The sequence below is a fragment of the Sinocyclocheilus anshuiensis genome, unplaced genomic scaffold (genome assembly GCF_001515605.1).
Source record: "Sinocyclocheilus anshuiensis isolate Anshui unplaced genomic scaffold, SAMN03320099.WGS_v1.1 scaffold476, whole genome shotgun sequence".
Classification (NCBI taxonomy): Eukaryota; Metazoa; Chordata; class Actinopteri; order Cypriniformes; family Cyprinidae; genus Sinocyclocheilus; species Sinocyclocheilus anshuiensis.
The window spans coordinates 141,655-166,010 of NW_015554139.1; the positions used below are offsets into that span (position 1 = coordinate 141,655).

The 24,356-nt window shown below is 36.8% G+C and overlaps 2 protein-coding genes across 2 annotated transcripts; both read right to left on the reverse strand.

Moving 5' to 3' along the window:
- Window positions 1-235: 235 nt before the first annotated feature.
- LOC107670522 (intercellular adhesion molecule 1-like) lies at window positions 236-6,162 on the reverse strand. The gene is made up of 5 exons (XM_016463165.1): window positions 5,887-6,162; window positions 4,605-4,862; window positions 4,169-4,498; window positions 3,671-3,916; window positions 236-478 (listed from the first exon to the last, which is right to left on the reverse strand). The coding sequence occupies exons 1-5, from the start codon at window positions 5,948-5,950 to the stop codon at window positions 369-371; spliced, it is 1,008 nt and encodes a 335-aa protein (XP_016318651.1). The 5' UTR covers window positions 5,951-6,162; the 3' UTR covers window positions 236-368.
- Window positions 6,163-9,008: 2,846 nt separating this feature from the next.
- Window positions 9,009-19,842, reverse strand: icam3 (intercellular adhesion molecule 3). The gene is made up of 7 exons (XM_016463166.1): window positions 19,628-19,842; window positions 16,513-16,761; window positions 16,081-16,410; window positions 15,544-15,786; window positions 10,972-11,262; window positions 10,634-10,876; window positions 9,009-10,225 (listed from the first exon to the last, which is right to left on the reverse strand). The coding sequence occupies exons 1-7, from the start codon at window positions 19,725-19,727 to the stop codon at window positions 10,005-10,007; spliced, it is 1,677 nt and encodes a 558-aa protein (XP_016318652.1). The 5' UTR covers window positions 19,728-19,842; the 3' UTR covers window positions 9,009-10,004.
- Between the last annotated feature and the right edge of the window lie 4,514 nt (window positions 19,843-24,356).

A 24,356-nucleotide genomic window follows, 5' to 3' on the forward strand; every position in this document is an offset into this window, starting at 1 on the left:
TAATTTGAAATTGAATATGGTTATTAAAAAAAAAGTGCTGTAATAGTTCCCAGTACTGCAACACCCCAAGTCAAGCAAAATCACGTCAGTTCATTAAAGGAATAGTTCACCCAATAATGAAATCTGCTTTACAAGTGAAAAACAGTCCAAAACGGTTGTAAACAAATATGTTGGTGGATTTTGAGAGGACAACAGTGGATGGACTTTTTCACTGGTGAAAGTGTTGTTATAGATTATGGACTTACATTTTCAGCAAATTTTTATTTTTGGGTGAACTAGCCTATTCCGTTATAGAATAACCCATAATAATCAAGTTTTTCATGATCTCCCTGAGGAGAAGGTACCCCTCTGGCGTCATCTCTTGTCCATCAAATGACAGAATTGTTGGAACACCTGATCTTGAATATCACATAAGTGGCGATTAACACCAGTGCAACCGCCACGCCGGATAAAACAATAGCCCAGAATGTGGTTCTGTCTGCAGGAGAAATGACATTAATGATTTTATAAACAGATGAATCCATCAACAGCTTCAGCAACAGCAACAGCGTGACTCTACTGGTTGTTCAACACACACACTGCCAACAGTAGTCCTGGAGCAGCCTGGCAGGAACACAACACCAGTGTATGGGGACCACAAGAGACTATTGTTGCACTATTCCTCATTTCGCCTAAAAGCGCCTGATGAATCATTAAATGCAAATGCAAAGCTTATTCAAGACCACAAAAGCACCCTGTAGATAAAGAATGAACTTTGGGATAAGTCAATACTGAGAGTTTAAGATAATCAATTTGTATAAATATGCTGAATGTCACAAACACATGCATGTTTCCTTCCTCATTTTCAGGGTTTTCATTTCAAATGAAATACATTTTTAATAGTATATAACCAACGAAAGTTTTATTTTTATTGACTTATTGATATTGTTTTCTAGTTATTGTTGCTTTGTCTTAAAGGGATAGTTCACCCAAAAATGAAAATTTAATGTTTATCTGCTTACCCCCATGGCATCCAAGATGTAGGTGACTTTGTTTCTTCAGTAGAACACAAACGGAGATTTTTAACTCAAACCGTTGCAGTCTGTCAGTCTTATAATGGAGGTGAATGGGAATCACGGCTTTGGGAGTCAAAAAAACATACACAAACAAAACCAAATGAAACCCTGCGGCTCGTGACGATACATTGATGTGAAAAGACACGAAACGAAACAGTATTTATATCGTTTCTTACCTCTGATTTTCACCGCAATGTCCGAACTGTCTGTCCTGAGCGCGTCCTCCTGGGCGCGTTCTCAACAGCCGGCACCTGATGCGTCTTTTTCTTCTTCTTGCTTTACAGCGGATCGCAGACTTATAAGTGGATTACTGCCACCTATCTCTCAAATGTACCATTGACACTCCTAATTGAGAGTGTCAATGGTTTGAGATATTTGAGAGATAGGTGGCAGTAATGCACTTATAAGTCTGCGATCCGCCGTAAAGCAAGAAGAAGAAGAAGAAGAGTCACACGTCGGATGAAGAAGAAGATATAAACATCAAATTTTCATTTTTGGGTGAACTATCCCTTTAATGCTTAGAAAATTGCACAAGCAGATTTGTAACACAAACATAAGCTTAGACCACCCTGTATCAGAAGTCATTGTTATATAGTGCTGCATGGATGACAGAATTTTGTAGGCCAAAATGCTGAAAAAAAAAGGAGTAAGCATTTTAGCACTTCTGGTTCAATCCATAGTTTTCAGTCACATGACTGGCTTCAAGACCTGCTGGGCAAAATATCCATAGAACTGCAGCACAAGCCTGCCATTTTCTATCTGTTTCCAATCCTCAAATATTTAGATCAAGAATAAAACAAAGATATGTTAACAAAAAGGCAATTTTGGCCATTTGCAATCCATATCAAGCACTCGCCGCAATATTTCAATCACTGAAAACAGCAGGACATTCTAAAAAGTTTAATGTGAAAAGACTTAAAGTGCCTTTAAAACAGAGATAAAAAATTAAATTCAGTACACACCTTACTGATGATGCGTGCTTTATACAGGCAAGCAAATGAGCTCGGAATATGAACGCAATGCGCTAAATGGTTAAGTGTTTTCTTTATAGTGGTTTGCTATGGGAAAACATTTAATGTTAAACTGCTTGAGTTGAACTTGAGCTGAACTGCATCTGCTTGCCTGTAGAAAGTAAGGTGTATACTGAATTTTATCTTTTAATATCACTACTACATTACTACTTAATGCAAACCTGTAAAAATAACTGGTGGTCAGTGGAGGAAAGCCTTGTGGGCATTCCTGTAAGGGTGTGACATCACGTGAAAACTATGAATTGTCTGGAAGTGAATGGGTTTTTGGTTAAATGCCTGAAATAAGGTCTGTGTTTATATTCTATGATATAAAATATAAAAGTAATTTTTTTAAAGCTTTTTTTTTGTCTTAAAAATGGTCATTGCTAACAAGTGGCTAAATGGAACTACAGAGGTTGGCAGGGACATTAAACATCATCACGCCAAACAAGAAAACTAGTCCACTTTTACAGTCTCATTTTACAGCCGAAATTATTCTAACTCAAACTTTCAGGGAAAATGTTTTATAAATAAAGCCTAAAAGACTCGTCAGAAGCATAGTTCTGTCATGACAACTCTCTGAGAGTTTAGCATGGTAATGTACATGGCAATGCTAATGTGTTTGGTTTTAGCGAAATAGATCTGCTACGCTGCTGCGGCAGAGCAAGTACCGAGACTTTCTACTGCCAATACATCCACAGACATGCTGCTGTGAGCATGTAGGAAATACTGCTGCTGCACATATAACACATAAACCCCCTATATAACATATATGAAATTACCCTGTAAAAGGTCTATACAGGTGGAGCTGGGGAAGGTGGAGGGTTTCTGAAGCACGTTGTAACTGCTACAGCAAGCGCTAGCTGAGTATTTGAATGTTGAGCAGCAAGCTCATTGGCTGTTGATACGAAAATAATCCAATCAGCTGCGCCATGTGAATAATGATGACATTATGTCAGATTGAGTTACAACCTATTGGACTGTGCCATCTAGAGTTTCATGACAGAACTTTGGATTTATAGCGATGTTGAAGTCATGTGACCATGGTCTAGTTTGTTTATAGCCTATGTTTAGCTTTTTTCTTCTGCCAATTTTAGGCTTCATAATTGAAGATGGAGATTATCATTATGAACAAAATGTGCAAGAATCATAAACTTTTGTTGGTCACAGAGCTTATTTTCTGAAATAATCCAAAATCTTAGGTAATGCTAACTTTCGGACTGCAGAGCCCTATTGAACAGTAAGGACTGGTTCACACAGGTTCACGCTTTGAAAAATGCGAGATGTATGCAGTGGAATGGGGAAAAATGCAAGGTCTTGGGACCCGTTTTTTAAAAAGTTGAATAACCTTTTTAACTTGAGTACTGTGTTTTTAGACTGCTGTGTCATGTGCAAGATGCTGCAAAAGACGTGAGACACAAGCTCAATGGTCAAACAAATCTGTCTAGCGTGTTTACACAAAAAAACTATGGAAACGTTGCGTAGTAGTGGAATAGAAAATTCATTCTGTGTGAACAGCCCCAAAAAATGTAAAAATCTGTAAATTTAACTTTAAACTTCCCGAAGGCAAAGAGGCAGATTAGTGTTTATTCAATCAAAACTAACCTGTTTGCTCAGATTTGATGATGAACACTTTGCTGTCACTTCCCAGAGAGTTTGTGGCAGTGCACGTGTAGTTTCCTGGACTGAGGAGGACTGTGGAGGCCTGGAGCACTGAGAAGCTGATCTCCTCTTTCAGATGCTCTGAGTGCCATGTGTACGTAGGAGCCGGGTTTGCCTTCACTGTACAGTTTAGCGTAACCTCGTCGTTTTTAATGATGGTCTCTGTTGAATTGAAGTGTTTTGGTTTATCTGAGGAGGCCAGAGAGACATTTAATAGCACAACAGCACCATGATGAGCAGCTGTTATAAACAGATCAGAAAAATACTATACAACTGAAACCTTTTTATCTGTTAATTCTATTCATAATATGTAATATTCAATGTTAATAAGCAATTATCTGCATGTGATGAAATATGACTGTTGCACATCCTTCACACTAGAAGGCCATTCAGAAAATATAAACTGAATTATACGGCAAGCTTAGCAATAAAAAAACTTACAGTACAACTCAACATTAAGACGTCCTGATGTTTCTTTTGGAGGAGGTTGAGGTCCTTCTGCTCCCAGTTCCAGCTCTGCTTCACACCTGTATTGAGCTCCATCATCAGCTCTGTCTGGACGGATCAGGAGTGTGGTGGTTTCATTCACTGGAGTCTTGCTATTCTCAATGAAAGTGGTTTGATTCAGCAGAGTCTGTCCTTTGTACCATTTGACAGTGAGATCCTGAACTGGAGCCACATTGTGAACATCACACCGGAGCTCATACTGCTTTCCCTCTATCATTGGTCCGCTGTGATCCACAATGCTGATGGACACACTGTCTGGAGTCTCTGTGGAGGAAGACTTACAAACTCTGAAATCTGCAGTGATGAATGTACATTTATTAGATATTTCTGAGAATGAAAAGACAAAAATATAAGTAACAGGGAAACTGACTGTAAATAGTGACTGGGAGCTCTACTTGACACTGTTTCTCATGGTTTATGTAGCAGAATGGCTGTATGTCCCATTCTATCAGATTTGACACTCTCCATGTGATCAGACTGTCTCTGGTCATGGTCACTGCTCCCTCACTGGCTTCCCATCCCATCCCTTTATGTGGGACTGAAGCGCTACAGTTAACTGCTACAGAACCGCTGTATCTCACAACAGCTCTCTGTGGGTTGAGCTGAACAGGACATTCAGCTTGTGTACCTGTTAAACACATTGAAGAACACAGAATAAATGCATATAGATATTGTTTACTAGAAAGACTGAACACAGATAACCAACCATTATATGTTAAAACTTTTTTACTGACCAACTGCATGCAAAACAGACAAGAAAAGTTTTTGGATATTGTAGAAGACCATCAGTCTATCGCAGTTTATGACTCTTTTAAAACAAAGAGGCTCATCGATTCTTACCATCTGGGAAATGAAACTTAGAAACTTCACTGACACAGCAGGGTCATTCTAAAGCATGTCCCTCACACAAGTGTGTAAGCAATTTACAACAACAAGTGGGCACCACCTTTTACCATGTGTTATCTTTTGTAAAGACGTCAAAGAAAAATCCACTACATTTATTTTCGATTTTCATTTTATTTCAGTGTTTCCTCCATAAATATGCATTTTTGTCCTGTCTTGGCCTTGCCTTCTTAACCTCTCCTTTCTGTTTTAGCAATCAAGTACGTCACAGGAAATAAACAAATGTATTCATAATTTAGAAGACAAATTTATTTTTTACTAAAAATTCGTTTCCACAGGTTATGTGTCAGTCCTGTTATCATCATAACTCGTTATTAATATGATTACAAGGATATTTGTTGTAATAACAGCATTGAATACTTTAAAATAAACAGCTTGTATTGTCATGACTGTGAAGTGTGAACACAAGATTAGTAATGGCTAAATGAACTATAAAACTACTAACTTTGTTACTTTACAAATCCACAGGTTACATGCACTGCTGAAGAGTTTGCCGGCACTAAAAATACTGAGCACTCAAGATCATATTACAAGCGCTACTGTAGATAGCAGCGTGACTCCTTACTGTACAGTAATGAATTAACTCAAATAGGTCAACATTTTAACACAGACAATAGAGGTCAACGACGCTCTGAATCACTCACATGAAAGCGAATGTTTAGAACACATTCAAGCGCGTATGCTACTGGTTAATGAATGTTCTCGCTTCTGGTATCGAAAGAATGAAAGGGAAATAAGTCAATACAAACCTGTGAGAGTCACAAACAGTAAAACTGCTGAAAGATAAACAAGTCCATAAAAACGCTGCAGCATGTTGTAAGTGTTCGAGAGTACGTTACCATCAACCAGACAAAGGCGCGGCCAAGACGTGCGAATAAATAAATGTGTCGCCTCTGACTAGTGACTGTCCAGCGGCTCCTCACGCGAAACCCCACCCAGATCACTGTGGATATGGTTACGGAAGCACCTATAGAAACGAAAGCATTCATGCAGTTCATATGGGAGAACCCGTGCGCGCAAACAAGCTTCTGAGGGAAATAAGACAGTGGCTACAATGTTGCCAATTTAGCAATTTTGCTAAACTAGATTTAGCAACTTTTCAGACTACCCTAGCAACTTTTTTTTTGTTGTTCAAAAAGCACCTAGCAACAAATTTAGCTATTTTTAAAAAGTATTTGGCAACTTTTAGCAACTTTTGTAAAGTGACTCAAATGATAAAAAAGGCACATATTTTCAACTAAATTACACAAAAAGAGGAAAACATTGAACAGCTAGCCAACCAAGCAGCACATCAACCTGGAGAGAGCTGGAAAAAGATGCCTAACAGTAAAAAAATCAAATGTGCATTAAGTTGCTAGTTCCAATTGGTCAATAATAAATGCACATTTATGATACAGCATGTTATTAGCTTGTATATATAATTGTTGTTCAGTTAGGTACACTGTAAGAAAAAATATGTGGAAAAACTGAAAAGGTACTAGTCATTTTCTGCCAGGATGTTATCCATTAAGTTGTAACCCTGTAACCTTAAAACACAAAATGCAATGTGGAATTCAAAACACAGGTAAAACACCTGTAAAAAATAAATACGTATTGTTCATATACCCTTACGAAAAATAAGTTTATTCAAGTGTGCTATTTGTATACTTCTTTTAAACTAAAAATAGGAAAGTATACTTTTAGTCTGCTTGTTATGTACTTCTCAGAAATGGGCTTTATGTACTTCTCAGAAATATACTTAAAATGACATTTAAGTATACTTGTACTTAAGTATACTTACTAAAATACACTTGAAGTATACTACTTTTTGGTAAGGGTAAACATTACATTGTGTCCTATTTTTACAGACTTTTGTGTAGCACACTAACTAACTACCAGTACACTGCTTAAAACTATAATGGTTAAGAATGTGCAGTTCTACTAGTTAATAAGAAAATGCATAAAATGTGTAACTGTTCAATAATTCAATGTTGTAAAAAAATCCGATCATATGTTACTTTTACAAATTAAAATATTTTATGTTTATAATATTTTTAGGAACAAATAACATTTAAAAAAATATTTTTCGCTGAGATTTGAGTAATCTCGTTGTGTATTCTACGTAAAAACGCTGTTTTGTGTCATGGTTATGCAATGACATCACACAATGACATCACAATGTCATTTAGCAACTTTTAGCAACAAATCGATCTGCCTTTAGCAACTTCCCCTGAAAATTAGTTGGCAACACTGAGTGGCTAAGACGTTTCAAATCTCAGACTCTCTGTAACATGGCGCATTATTAAAGGGATACAAACCTTAGACAGAATACATTTTTACCTGCTGGAAAAACAACTAAAACCAGGCTATGCAGGTTGGTCCGCTGGCCTCCCAGCCTTACCTCTAAGACCAGCTAAAAGTGGTCAAAATCCCTTTAAAACTGTTAAACAGCTACAGCCAGGCTGGAAGCGAAGGCTGGTTTCTTTTTTTTTATTACAAAACTTGTAGAAACATACAGAAACAGGGAAGCGAGACATGAATATATTCCAACAAAAAGCAATTATAAAAATAGTATAAGAAAATTAACAACATATTCAACAGATAATAGCTTTGGATTTTCATAATAAAAGATAACATCTTTGAGCGAAGGCTGGTTTCAGTTGGTTATTTTAACAAGGACAGTGATGAAAATGTACTGTTTGGTTAACACATTTGAAAGTTATTTAATTGAAATAAAATGTCTCCATGTTGGAACAGTCGATTCATCGTCTTTCATCGTAATAATCGATTCAATCATTTTTTATCATGTTTATTCAATGTTAGAATAATATCGTAGACACTGGCCATAATGTTTTTTTTTGTTGTTGTTTTTAATATATATAATAGATATAACAAGATTAAAAATGCTAATCCTGAAAGACAAACAAGGGTGCATCTGTTTCAACATATCTGTTTGATTTACTGTTATAAAAAAGGAGCATCTTGGTGATTTCTCTTTATCTTATCACAATTCCCACCAAATATGTTTTGCAAAATTACAATAAATCTTCAAGCAACAAACAGTTAGACAACACCAAATAGGAAAGCACCTGAGGTAAATTAAAATGTTGTAGTTGTTAATTAATTGTGTAGTTGTTATACACAACAGATCTGTAATGAACCAACTTGATAAAATGCAGACAATTGTTCAATACTCTACAAGATGTTAATTTTTATTTTTATTTTTTTTGCAGAAGACTGAAAATGATTCTGTGAAAATAATATTTCTTTTATTAGATTTTTTTAAACAAATGTTTCCTAAAATGTTCTCAACAAATTCATTTACAAATTCAAATGTCATGTGCTTATAAAAACAGATGGTATTAATTCCATAAACAAATTTAAATCCCACCAGAATACTGGGGAGATTACATTCATATAGTGATTAAACGCATAGAAATTTAGTGACATGATCAAAAAGATAGTTCAAACAAACATGGAAATTCTGTCATCATTTATTCATCCTCGTGTCGTTCCAAACTTGTGTGACTTGAAGTGTTTTGTGGAACTGAAAAGTTGAATTTTTGAATAATCTTTACACAATGATTTTCTATACAACAGCAATTGATAGTGACCACACATCTCAAACTGAAAACAGACAAAAAATGCATATTGCTTTAGAATATATAGTTGTATGGCCTACCTTTATAATTTTTAAAACATCTTTTGAAGCTTTACAGACATAGCCACTATGAGCTACGTAAAGAAGGAAAAAAACAACAGCATGCAGCTTTTAGAACATGAGGGTGAGTAAATGATGACAGACCCTTCATTTTTGGTTAAACTATGCTTTTAACATCATTATACAGCTTGAGCCATAAAACCGGCACACTTATTTGATGTCCAGCATCTCTTTTTTTACAGACTATGAGGCCTGAGAGAATTTTCAAAAATTCATCCAAATATTTTCCCACAGGTTCACCATGAGACCCCTCATACGCAAGCTTTCACTTCTTCACAGTTACCGTGTGCTATATTTCCAGCCTTTAAAATGCGGATTTTGCCAGAGGAACTGAAACTTTAAATGAATAACTTGTTTAACTAAGTAACAGACTCAACTATGGTGTCTTTCATAAGTTCACACTTACATATAATCAGATTGAGCAAATAGTATGTATATTTGGCATGCTGTCCAAAGGGAGGGCTCCGATCTCCCAGAGAACTCCCCCCATATCCCAAGTTGGGATAGGAATAGTTAGGAGTGAGAAGCTGGGGTGGAGGAGGGATGCCTGACAACTGTCATAAAAAAGAGGTAAGTTGGCTGTATATTTACTATCATGCTTAATTGGTTGATTATCTGAACATGCTCCTCCTGAACTTTGTTAATAAAATATAATTTCTTATACTGTATAGCACTTGACAAAACATAAATATTCAAACTGATCAATGTGCCAGAGACATATACAAAAGAATAGTCTTGTTAAACAATTTAACAAAAGCCTTCCCTTAAATAGGTGTACATAGCAAATATTACTCAAGTAATGTCACTTGTAGTTGATGAACATTCACTTATATCAAGATCCTAGATTCCTGAAAACGTCCACTGCAGACATCAGGTCCTTTAATTTGAAATTCATTCAGCATTTCTTTGTCATCTGTTCTGTTAGGTATTTTCCTCTGGTCCATTAAATGGCAGACTGCTGGAAACGAAAAAGTTCATTTTGTGATGTAATTAACAGTTAAACTGGCTCTAGAAGTGAATGAATGAACAGGTGCTCCATAAAATAAAAATAAAGAAGCCATGAAGAAACTAGCCCCAAAGTAGAGGCCTAAAGACTTCCAGTGTCAAAATCCCGTTAATTGTGGACACTGTGACTCGGCAGATGCGGCGAACCCAGGGATTCATAACCTAAGCAAGGATATTGCTCTGAGAGAGTTTCTTCATAGGAATAGGGCTGTGTTTGCCATTCTGTGCTATGTTTCCATTTTGCACACTAGGCTTGGCATCCTTCAGGCTATAACGTCCCATCTTGGCTGTTTTGTAGTAGATACAGTAGATGAAGATGAAGATGACTGAGATGAACGCCACAGTGACTGCAATAAGTCCTGCTATTAAGGGCAGGTAATCCTCTGTGTCAAGAGAAAAAAGCACACCAAAAGATTAGACAAATAACACGGCCTAAACCGACAAGTGCTAAAATAGCTGGGGAAAAAAAACATACTTCATGATTTTACCATATCAAAGCAAATAAGCAAAATGAAATGGTTAATCATAGCACGTGTACATGTGTAATCAAAACATTTCAATGCATTGTGATTACATCATTCAGTGTCTCTTACATCATTTTTAATGATTTGGTAAATTTTATTCATTATGATTTCTGAACATCATACATTTTATTTTTAGACAAGTGTCTGGCCTGATAAAACTTAGTTTTGAAACATCCCCATATTCTAAAGTAAAGCTACATTTAAACTGCAAGAAAGCGGAAAGAGTTGGAAATGTAAACCAAAACAAATGCAAAAATGCATAGTTACCTTTTAATACAACTTTTATTTGTCTGATGGTCCTGCCAGCAGAATTGTTTGCATCGCAGTACACATACTCAGGTGTTGACTCTGATATAGTAAGAGTTTCATTATATACTATAACATTTGAGCCGAGGCTCCAGCTGATTGTTGGTTTTGGGTTTCCCTCGGCTTCACAAACAAGCACCTCTGGATACCCTCGAAACACAGGCACTATGGAGGGCAGTTTGGTCTCATTGATGATCGGTTTAACTACAGGAAAGAGCAAAGAAAAAACAGGTTTCACATGATAATAATCAAGACCATTGAAATACCTGCTAAGAACTTGGACAAATTATTTTACATACAATGTACAGTAATGCTGAGATGTTCTGATGACACTGTTGAACGGTGAGGTCCTTCTGCTTCTAGCTCTGCTTCACACCAGAATTGAGCTCCATCATCAGCTCTGTCTGGGCAGACTTTATATGTTAAATTGGCTGGAGTCTTGATGGTGTCAGTGACGTTGATTTGATTCAGTTTGTACCATCTCACATCAACAATCTTAAAAGGAGCCACATTCCGAATGAAGCACTGGAGCTCATAGCACTTGCCCGCTATCATTGGTCCTCTGTGATTCACAGTGCTGATGGAAATATCTGGAAGACATATCAAGCATAACAGAGTAGCTGAAATCCCAAATTCTTCAAATAAGTGCAAAAAATTACAGAAATGTATTTTTTAAAACATATCCACGCTTAAGCTGACTGTTGTTTTGGCACAAGGTAGGTTTGTAGCTGGTATGTTGCAGCTATTGCTTTTTGACCACTAAGAACCATCAACCATGTTTCAAAACAGAGTCACAATCTTGTGTAGATTTCCCAGTGCACTTAGTTAAGTGAGTAACACTGTCCATTAGCCTTTGCTTCCATTCTGTGAACTGGCAACTTCCTATTTTGTATTGTTATCAGTGTGGTATTTCCAGCAAATGCCAGCAGGCTGTTATGATTTGGACTTAAAGGACACATTTTCTCTATATCCCTTCTAAAAAAAACCTCTTAAACCAACCTAAACTAGCTGGTTTACACTGGACTCCCAGCTAGGCGAACCTAGCGTTTAGCTGATTTAGCTGCACAGCCCCAAACCCCTCAAAAACTATAGCCAGACCTGGGAGACCACCTAAGGACATTAAACCAGCTATAGGCTGCATGATTTAAGATGTTTAGCAGAAACCCAAACACAGTTGCATGTACGAGTTGTTCAAGCAAGAGAAGTTTTGCAAGTCACAACTAACTGAAAATAAGCATGTAAACATTTGGCAGCAATCACAGTGAAACAAAAACTGTGATGTTTCCTCATAAATACTAGCTTCAGGAGACCCCTTACCTTCAGTCTAACAGTGACGAAGTATAATTAATTTAACTCTACAGTATATTTGCAATTGCTGACAGACTGTGGCTGTGGTTAAACAGCTAAATGCAGGCTGTTAATGATAGCAAACACAGTGTATTTATCTTGTTTGACAACGTTATTCTATCGCTATTTAAACAGTGTTACTCAAAGTCTTTTCAGAAGCGAGTCACAGCGGAGGAAATAAAATACCAGGGCCTTTTAATCACTCTTTAACTTATTTAAATCCCCTTTCTAAAGTTTAACACGGAAAACTGAAAACATATGACTTTTTCTTCAGGATTGTAAAAACATAACACTGGTTATATAAATGTCCTACCATCCAACGCGTACCGCAGCGACAGCAGATCCAGAAAGAGCCACGTGAAGAGGATCCGATCGCCCCGCGCCGTCATTTTTAATGGTAGTTACGCTGTATTGAAAGCGTTTTAACCAGCTAACGGTGTTTAATTGTTCAGGCAGTAACACAACACACGGTCTCGGACCCTTCATTTATCGCAGGAAACCACTGCCCAGTCTGCCCTCGCACAGCAGCCCGTTTTAGTTAATGTTAACCCTCCCCCACACATCTCTCTAGAAGTGCACGTTGCAACTTTATTCATTTGCACCCTGTCACGACAAATCGGGGACTAGAAATAGAGAGAGCTCATTCACCTACCTCTAAGATGAGGCAAAGTCGTTTTGAACATCGCATTAAGTCTTTAAAGACCACCTTTGAAAATGTGTCACAAAATGTGAGTCATACTGGACCCCCACAAACATTGGTCATGACTAGTGCATACTTCCCTAATGTACAGTATGCAGAAAGGAGCAGCATGTCTGAATACTCAGTACTCATGAACAGATGAGATTGTGAGTGTGCATCACTCATAAGCCTCCTTGTGACTCAATTGTTGCAGTTAACAGAAACAGATCTGTTGTACCAGCAGGCAACACTCGAGCTGAATAGGGCATTCAGTAGTGTTCTTCAGTAGCGTGCGCTTTACAAATAATGAAGCTATAGAATCAAAGAAGTGCACAAGTAGACACAACTAGTAGTTCAAAGTAACAGTTTCGCCACCTAAAGTAATGAATCGTATTTACTCTTTTTAATATCTTTGTAACTGTTTAACAGTTTCAGTGTCAGAATGAACAAGGGTGAGACATAAGGCATTTCAACAGTAAATAAAAGCATTTGCATTTGCACAGATGTCAATGTGTCAGCCAGCAAAACAAAACAAAATGCATGCACTGTTAAGGCTTATAAACTGGCAGCCAGTTTCATGCTTTGACTAATGCTATACACATACAATCTTCGGAACAATTATTTTAGCTATTGTAGAATACATCAGCCAGGTTTAGAGCTATATAAAACAAATAGGTTATCTATATTCAGTCTTGCTAAGATCTTAAGCTAATGTAAAGCCACTGCAGTCACAGTATTTTTTAAACTTAGCACAGTTTTAAAAATATGTTTTCAATTATTTTACAGCTTAAAATAAATAAATAAATGTATTTATAAATAAATAAAAGGCTGTGATTGGTTGTTACTGTTTACAAGTGCGTGGAATGGTGCGCTGTGATTGGTTGAGCGGATATGTCGCATTCTGCAGAAAAGGGAGACTGGCGTTTGTCGCGGTTTGGAAAAAAAGGGAGAAAACATGACAGAATAACTCGGCGGATTTCGCATTTTGCGTAAAATTAAAAATTGACTTTTCAATACCGACCAGATACAATACTGATTTTGGCGGAAACTCCCTTTTTTTTTTTTTAAATGGCGTTTATCGCGTTTTGGAACCAAACTCTTCATATATTCAGAATGATCAGTGTGCCTGAGACATACAATATAAGTATAGTTTTTATAAAAACATACTACAATCCAATAAAAGCCTAATAAGGATGCTATTCAGCCATTTTTAGTTGATCAACATCCTCAGACAGTGTTAGGGTCTGATACTGTGATTGTCCGTTGGATCTGAGAGTGAAGTGAAATAACACTGATCCGTATGATTTTTCATCCAAATTTGATCCGACTGATCTGACTGCAGACAGCTCAGCAGATGGATCTAGCTTAGGGAGTCATAATAACCAACGCAGAGATATTGTTCTGACAGAGTTCCTTCATGGAGACTGTTCTGGCTACGCTAAGAGTGTTTTACGTGCATTGGGCTCCTTCACATCATAATGGCCCGTCCTGGTTTTTTTGTAGTAGGTCAAGTAGATGTAGATGAAGATGACTGAGATGGCCACCACTGCAGCAACAATAATGCCTAATATTATGCGTAGGCCTATGTAATTCTCTGTGTCAAATTTTTTAAATGGCGTTTATCGCGTTTTGGAACCGAACTCTTCATATATTCAGAATGATCAGTGTGCCTGAGACATACAATATAAGTATAGTTTTTATAAAAACATACTACAATCCAATAAAAGCCTAATAAGGATGCTATTCAGCCATTTGTAGTTGATCAACATCCTCAGACAGTGTTAGGGTCTGATACTGTGATTGTCCGTTTGGATCTGAGAGTGAAGTGAAATAACACTGATCCGTATGATTTTTCATCCAAATTTGATCCGACTGATCTGACTGCAGACAGCTCAGCAGATGGATCTAGCTTAGGGAGTCATAATAACCAACGCAGAGATATTGTTCTGACAGAGTTCCTTCATGGAGACTGTTCTGGCTACGCTAAGAGTGTTTTACGTGCATTGGGCTCCTTCACATCATAATGGCCCGTCCTGGTTTTTTTGTAGTAGGTCAAGTAGATGTAGATGAAGATGACTGAGATGGCCACCACTGCAGCAACAATAATGCCTAATATTATGCGTAGGCCTATGTAATTCTCTGTGTCAAAAATAAAAACAAATATATGAGTAAATCAGCAATTTAGTGAATGAAATCCAAGCAAGCAAAACTTGGGATTGATCTCTATCCTGCATCATGCCTTCAACATATTAAAAGTGAAGCAACTAATTTAAATAAGTCTAGAAAAATCCATGCAAGACAACAATGATGATGCAAGCCATAGCACTTAAATATAAGCCATCATTTAAAAAAAAAAGTGAAAGTGACGTGACATGTGGCCTTGTATGGTTACCCATACTCGGAATTAGTGCTCTGCATTTAACCCATCCAAAGTGCACACACACAGCAGTGAACACACACACACACCGTGAACACACACCCGGAGCAGTGAAACACAGTGTTAATGTGATCACAGTGACATTAACACTGCAAGCGGAGCATTACAAGACCAACAAACCAAGCAGCTTAAAGTGCAAATACTCTGTGAAAGGCCAAAGCACTAACCACAAAAGAAGCTGTGAATCTATCCTGACAACATACTATTAAATTGTTTTTTCATGATAATTTGCATATTTAATATAACCAAAATAAACATTTTGTTTAATATCAGACCAGCAAATAAAAAAAATACAATTCTGAAACAGTCACAATTCCTTTCTGTAGTATTACTGTCAGTATTACTGAAGCAAATTGAAACAGCTGTTGGAAACTGCAAAAAAAAAAAGACACACAAATGCATAGTTACCTTGTATGGACACGTTTACTTGTCTGATGGTCCTGCCAACAGAATTGTTTGCATCGCAGTACACATACTCAGGTGTTGACTCTGATATAGTAAGAGTTTCATTATATACTATAACATTTGAGCCGAGGCTCCAGCTGATTGTTGGTTTTGGGTTTCCCTCGGCTTCACAAACAAGCACCTCTGGATACCCTCGAAACACAGGCACTATGGAGGGCAGTTTGGTCTCATTGATGATCGGTTTAACTACAGGAAGGAGCCAAAAACACACAGGTTAAGAGCTTTTGCATCTGCATACTGCATCTTAAATTTCTTATGTTAATCCATATTTTTTTTAATTTTAATCTCGTAGTTTTCAACAAAACTACCCAAATTTAGATATTTGACTAGAAAAAGTCACATGCTGCATCTGATCCCTATTACACAACTTGACACAGCGTGTCGCATGGTAAGTGCTACAACTACTAAAAGTCTGCTTGATTTGGACATGTTAACATGTTCCAAAAAGATTAATCATAGGAGCTGGTGGATCTTACTTACAATATACAGTGATATTGAGAGGGTCTGATGTTTCTTTTGGAGGAGGTTGAGGTCCTTCTGCTCCCAGTTCCAGCTCTGCTTCACACCTGTATTGAGCTCCATCATCAGCTCTGTCTGGACGGATCAGGAGTGTGGTGACTATATTCAATGGAGTCTTGCTATTCTCAGTGAAGGTGGTTTGATTCAGCAGGGTCTGTCCTTTGTACCATTTGACAGTGAGATTCTGAACAGGAGCCACATCGTGAACATCACACTGGAGCTCATACTGCTTTCCCTCTATCATTGGTCCTCTGTGATTCACAATGCTGATGGACACACTGTCTGGAGTCTCTGTGGAGGAAGACTTACAAACTCTGAAATCTGCAGTGATGAATGTACATTAGATATTTTTGAGAATGAAAAGACAAAAATATAAGTAACAGGGAAACTGACTGTAAATAGTGACTGGGAGCTCTACTTGACACTGTTTCTCATGGTTTATGTAGCAGAATGGCTGTATGTCCCATTCTATCAGATTTGACACTCTCCATGTGATCAGACTGTCTCTGGTCATGGTCACTGCTCCCTCACTGGCTTCCCATCCCATCCCTTTATGTGGGACTGAAGCGCTACAGTTAACTGCTACAGAACCTCCGTATCTCACAACAACACTCTTCTGGTTGAGCTGAACAGGACATTCAGCTTTTGTACCTGTTAAACACATTGAAGAGTAGGCTGTGATTTACAGTATTTTAATCACTTATACTGTTATAATAAACAAAAGTCCTGTTTCTAATCTGACAACAAATCCGCAAAAATGCCAGGGATTTTTCCCCTAACACTTCTTAATATTTTCAGTTGACTTGACAAACTACACAAAATCACAATGTACTTTTTAAATGTATGTATACATGTATACACACAGTGTCTTTCAAGTAAAGTCACTGCCATTCAATTTTCTTTTTAATGCACTTAACTTAAAACTTTAATTTGCATGGTTTGTTTTTATACATCCGACCTTAATTTAATCCTTAATGGTACTAGTCTAAAACTAGTCTTAATGGTAAATCATTGTCTTATTTATAATAAACTTTCAATAGTGCCTTTAAAAGTAACATCTCAAAGCGCTTCACAAGAATAAGATCAAATAGGACATACAATTATACAAACAATGCATTAATATAAGTGAAATACAGACAAAGATAAAATACCAAACAAAAGCAAACTATCAAAAGTTTAACAAATAAATAGAAATTAAGACAATTACAAAATAAATAGGTAAAAGCTAACCAAAAAAAAAAAGTTTTAAGGGAAGATTTAAAAAAGAAAAAAGAAAAAAAAAGGGATTTAGCTTGCCTTATCTCAGCAGGCAAAGAATTCCAAAGTTTTGGAGAAACTGAAGAAAACCCCGATCACCCATAGATTTTGAACAAGTAAACTGAACAATTAAATGGCAAAATTCAAAGGAACGGAGATCATGCACTGGTGTGTAGGGGGTTAAAAACCCAGAGAGATAACGAGGTGCCAAACCATGCAAAACCTTATAAGCATGAGAATTTTAATCTCAACACGGAATCTGACAGGGAGTTAATGTAAAGACTCCAAGAGTGATGTGATCCCTTGTCCTGTTTCCAGACAGGATTCGAGTGGCTGAATATTTGTTATACCTATACATTTTCAACTGGTTTGAGTGTTTTGTCTTTGCAAGTAGTAGCATGATAACCAAACATAATAAATGATTGTTACAGCATTACAATTTTTTCTTATAACCAAAGCTGTTTATCATATATCATAAGTGTATGTGTGTGTGATCATTTGCTTTCTGACAACATACCTCATTACTGTTGATCATGCAAAACAGACACCTTACCAAAGCAGTTCCAAAATCACCAAAAGCTTAGTCACACTTTAAGAATATGTTGTCTAAAATCCACTGAGAGTGCACATTATGCATTACAGAAGTATCTGTATAAAGTTAAAAAGAACAGTGTTTTTAAAAGAACAGTCACTTTTTATCAATTTAACACATCCTTGCTGAATAAAAGCATTAATTTCTTAAAAAAACAACAACAAAAAAACGTCCGTATCTCACAACAACACTCTTCTGGTTGAGCTGAACAGGACATTCAGCTTTTGTACCTGTTAAACACATTGAAGAGTAGGCTGTGATTTACAGTATTTTAATCACTTATACTGTTATAATAAACAAAAGTCCTATTTCTAATCTGACAACAAATCCGCCAACAAAAAAACGGTAGTGTATATTGTTACAAAAGATTTCTATTTTAAATAAACGCTGTTCTTTTTAAAGTTTTATTCATCAAAGAATCCTGAAAAAAGTATCACAGGTTCAAAAAAAAAAAAAAAAAAGCAGCAAAAGCATGAAGCAGCAAAACTGTTTCCCATATTGAAAATAAATCATCATATTAGAATGATTTCTGAAGGATCATGTGACACTGAAGACTGGAGTAATGGAGCTGAAAATTCAGCTTTGTATCACAGAAATACATTATATTTTAAAGTATATTACAATAAAAATAAAAAAACATTATTTTAATTTGCAATAATTTCACAATATTATTTTTTCTGTATTTCTGATCAAATAAATGCAGCCATAAAGAAAAGAAGAGACTTCTTTAAAAAACATTAAAAATCGTACTAATCCCAAACTTGTGAACGGCAGTGTGTGTGTATGTGTGTGCGTGTGTGTGTGTGTGTGTGTTTCTAATGAAAATAGGCGACCTAGACAGGGTCATCATAAGAGGCGGGCCATGGGAAGTAAATGTAAATGTAGAAAAATTTGATTTTTAAAAAAACACGATTTTTCACCACTTCGTTTCATGTTATTTTTTGGAAAACTTTCTTCAGAGTGAATTTCGTTTTGAATTGATTTTAGTTTAATTGTAATTAATGTATCAGTCATCCTTCTCAGTGTAAAAATATACAAGAATTTAAAAGAAGGTGAAGTAGTGAAAGCGGAATGCGTACCAAATTAACCCACAACAATGAGTGCTCACTGCAGAGCCAAGTGATATGACATCAATCTACACCCACCCCCCAGGTTTGACTTTTTTAAGGCTTAAAAGTAGCCACAAAACCGACAAGCGCAAGCTCGTGTTTTCACCAACACGTTCGACTGACGAAGTAACCATGGCAACAGGCTGTTCGTGCTTTTCCGTTAGGAGGTAGGGCGGTACATCCATATATATATATATATATATATATATATATATATATTTATTTAAAAAAAATCTGACTCCTCTCAAAGTCATATCGTCTATTCGCACCCTTAGCTGTACGAGCAAATCAGAATAGGCGGCACTTAAGTAGCCTATCAAGTTACTGCACGGGAAGACACAACATTTTGTTAGTTGTTTAAGATTGTTTCATGATGATACAATTTATCAGACATATAGCATTGAAATAGTATGGCGGCCTCAGAGGCACCAATGTCAATGAATAATGCCGTATACTCTTGGGTTGAACCGGTGACATAGCCTACAAAAAATACGAACTACGAAAGCAAGTGGCGCATTTATTTTGAACGAAATATTTTGAAACCGCTTACACTTACCTGCAACTTGTGAGAAGTACAGGAAACAAAATCCGAGGAGTCGCACATAGAAAATCCGAAAAAATGTGGTGAGAGAAAATGAGCCCTTCTGCATTTTAAAACAATGTTAAACTCTAGTCCTGAGCTTTAGAAACGAGATGCTCTTCTTCTCCCTTGTGAGAACTGCGTTACACTTCACCCAGTGAAAGACTAAAAGCGAGAGTGACCACGTGTTTGGTCAGCAGAACTGCCCTTCTCTTAGAGATGAGAGGGAGATTACTGGAATGTCCCCCCTATATTTAGGAATTAGCTACTAGCTCTATCTATCTCTCCTTCACATTTCACATAACTTCACTTCCACTTGAAGTCTGTAAACACACATACACATTCACAATGATAATGACAATGACAATGACATACTGGAAATTACCGGGAGTTCCCAGTCTTTCTTTCTTTCCTGCTTTCTTTCTATCTGGTACTATATTAAAAGGGGAGACTGGGGCTAGATGTCACAAGGGATAGGATTTTTGTATGTTGATTAAAGTCACAAATAACCTGCTTGCTTTCTCTAGCAGTAGTTTTGTATGTTGGCATCTAACACCAATTTCAAAACTCTATCAAATTAGGATAGTATTTGTTAATTTTATAAACAAATAATATTGTTGTAATACCGCTTAAAGTGAACACAATAAAACCACACTGACATACATTCATGCATTCATATAATGTGACAACATGCCCCACCCACATAAACATACGTGCATAGAGAAATTGACCTTCAAGAAGGAAAGAAAGAAAAAAAAACCTGTTTAGTAAACAGGGTTGAGAGATCCATTGTGTGACAATGTAGAACTGGCAGAACTTTTTTCATTCAAGTTTTAATAAATGTTGAGATGTCCATAACGTTTGCACATGCATTTCACTGAATATGAAATGTTCTTTAAATCAGTGTTGGCCAGACACACAGTTGCTGCAGTGTTTCCTGATCTATTGTTTTTTTAAATAAATAAATAAACAAATTAATAAAGGCACACAGTTATCAAACATGTTTCCATAGGTTCTGGTTAATTTCTATGGGTAAATGATAAAAAAATACAATTGTATCCCGCAAGAACCCAGAAAGTGAGGAAGTTGGTTTAATCCTAATAAGAAGTCAGGAAGCACAATGGTATCTGAGATTGTGTGAGTATTTGGAGTATTGAGTTCTCACTGAAGAACAGAGTGCCCTGTGTCTTCTCAGTGAACCGAGGCATCCATAGCCTACAAGCTTTAATACCTAAGAAGTCATCTCAAATGTAGGCTTTATGTTATTAACATCAATATGATATTTTTCTTTAGGTTAAAGCGTAGTATGGAAAACTCATACTAATGAGACTTCTATTTTAACAAACAGCATAAGAAATCTTATGAGACTTGCAGCCTAACTTTGTTTATTTCTTTGATGTCAGGGAGAGGAGGGCTTTATAGTCTGAGGGGGGAGAATGGAATGCGTTGAGACAGTAGATAACACAGATCAAGAGAGAATTCCTCTCAGTTTCTAATTAAGCAACAGTATACCAGCAAAAGAGGTGTTATAACACATATTCAGACCAAAAGCAGGATTATGAGTGTGATAACCCTTTTAAACAACACTTCAATACACAATGGAGTGACTTACATTTAGATACAATACTGACAGTTACTTCTTGCTCCAAAATAGTTCCAAGCAAAGTCAAAATAGAATCAACTGTTGCATCTCCTAGCAATACACATTAGTTGTGTTCCGTTTCTTAATGAATCAGCATTTTGAACGAATTGAACTCAAGGACTCACTCATAAAAACAATGGAATCTCTAGAAAGAGTAACTGAAAAATTCCTGCCACTACTACACAAAGTGGGACAAACACAGATAAGCAACGAGAATCCAGTTCTGTTGGATTAAATTTGGAGACTGGAATTAACTGTTATAAAGCGTTAATAGATGATCCAGCATAGCAAAAAACTAAGCTGAGAAAGGGAATAACAAATATAGACGCTTCCGCTTGCATTGGTCTGTCACGCCACATCAAAGAGCGTCAAAACGGCATTTATGGATTTAATTTCCTGATAAAATATACATAATTTTAAGGATGAGACTTTGTTTCTTATCGAAAAGATCAAAACACAAACCTTACGATTACAGAATGTAATGTATAGTAATAATGTATAGTGAAGATTTATTCACGGCTATGAATTGAAACGGATTAAGTTCCGCACGTGCAGTGGTTAAAATGACACTGTATTTGTTCGGTACAATTTTCGGTACGAATAAGTGTACCATTCCACCCCTAGAAAACATTTAAAACACCAAAACTGCACTTACCTGCATAAGAATGTGTCTGGGCAAAAAGGCTGTTGTTGTAAATAGGGAGCTTTTTCATCATCTTCTTCTTTTTTAACGGCGATTGAAAGAGGAAGCAGAGCGGAAAATAACGGATATATTTTCAAAATTGCAGTAATCCACCAATAGGAATAAGGGAAGACACAAAGCAACCAATAGCATTGTTGAATAGGCTGAGATGTGGACCGCCACTAACCTGCCAGCAGTTTATATGTGTTTTTCCAAATAAAAGCCAAATGTTAACCATAAGTTAACATATTCCATGGTGTGCCATAGCCAAGCCACATATGGCTCTCAGTTGTGTGCTATCATGTGGGCCATATACCTAAAAAAATTGTCATCCAAAAGAAAATTCCCTCCAATTCTAAATCCATGGCAAAACATATACGGTTAAAGTTTGGCCCATATGTGCTCAGCCATGCCATATCTAGGCCAAATGTGACAGCTATCAGCCACATTTGGCCCAAACGTTCTTGCTATCTGGGTAAATGTTGGAATACACTACATGACTTTTACAATCTGAACAGATTTTCAAACACTAGGTATCATACAGTTGCCAACTTTCTAATTAAGGAAAAAAATGGACATCATACACTAAATGACTGAGGATCACATACTACCAGACTTTAGTCTTTCCGAACACAACAAACTCACACAGAAGCATGAGCCTTGTTGCTAGATTATGTAGGCTATATGAAAACAATTTGTGTTCTAAAATCAACTCAAAATACTGAATAGGGTTGATATCCTCCGACTGAACAAATTCATAGTCTGCAAATCAGGGCAAACCCCCAGGCAATTCAAGCTGTATTCCAGTTAAAACAAATATGTCCCAAATAAGCCATTTGAAGGTCATTTGATGAGGGTGTAGCAGTGATAAAGAGCACTGATACAGTGTACTTCTCAGATACAAACAGCCACCATCAGAGTCAGAATTTTTGTTTCCCACAGCTTTGTATGCTTATGTAACATTTACCTGCATTCATCCCACACAATTTTATAATCTTCACGATTCTTTATTTTTAGCAATTTAATGTTAACGCAATATGAAGCCCTCTACAGGGTTGATGCAATTAGTGTTTTTTTTGTTAAGGTAAGCGTCAATATAGACCTTAAGGTAGCGCCATATTTCATTTTTGACAGGAATGAAAATGAGGCTGTGAGGGACTGAAGTACAGTGCGTTCAATGGACTGTACAAATTGTTTAACAACATAGGCTACGATTGTTCAGCTGACGAAACGTCTCTCCGGAAAGTAGACGAAAACTTCATAACACCTTTTTAAAAGTTGTAAATTGGCGAAATTATGTGATTTAGGACCTTTATACAGTGCGTGTATTGTTGTAGAGATTATCCCTCACAGCCTCGTTTTCATCCATGTTAAATTCAATATGGCATCTAACCTGATTAAGGTCTATTGCTCATACAGATTTCAGCAGCTACTACACTTTGACATGTAAGCGCACTGTGGTTATGTCATCTCAAGCTCTTTTAAAATCGGGTAGCTAATTTCTAACTAGCTGTCAATGTTTTTAGTTCTAAATATCCACCCAGGAAAGCAATACAGCAACATTGAGGCAATGATCTGGCAACCACACAGTTTAGCGACCTTGACATTTGCACAGGAAGCGCTACTCACATTGCTACTACACTTTGACATGTAAGCGCACTGTGGTTATGTCATCTGCCGCTTTAAATTCTCAAGCTCTTTTAAAATCGGGCAGCTAATTTCTAACTAGCTGTCAATGTTTTTAGTTCTAAATATCCACCCAGGAAAGCAATACAGCAACATTGAGGCAATGATCTGGCAACCACCCAGTTTAGCGACCTTGACATTTGCACAGGAAGCGCTACTCACATTTTCCGTAGAAAAATGGCATGATGTACATTAATTGACTAAAAATGCTAATCACATTGTGTTATCTCAGGTCTTACTTACATAGTGAGGCATTTTTCCTTCATCCAGAGCATCAGTTATCTCTTTCAGGAAAAGCCCTATTTCCACACTCCAGCATGTCCTTGGAAATGTCACTTAGCCTTATTCCCGCCTCCACACATAGTTCCTGTTAAAAGAACTTAAACAGGAATGTCATGTTTACACTAAGCAGCACTTCAGGATAATGTTTTGCTGTACTTATATTTGCTGTACTCAATTTGTGCAGTATAGCAATATTATTTCTTTAAAGATCACAAACTTTTTCCTTACTGCATTCATGGAATTAACTGAGAAAACAAGGATACAATCAGACTTGCTGGAAAAGATGGACCGGATTCAGATATTTTGCAATAAGTCTAAGGTGACAGGATGTTTTAGTTCTTCCCAGTGAATGTCATAAATTCTTGAAGTAATAAACTACATTTAAGCCCATGCTATGATTTAATTTC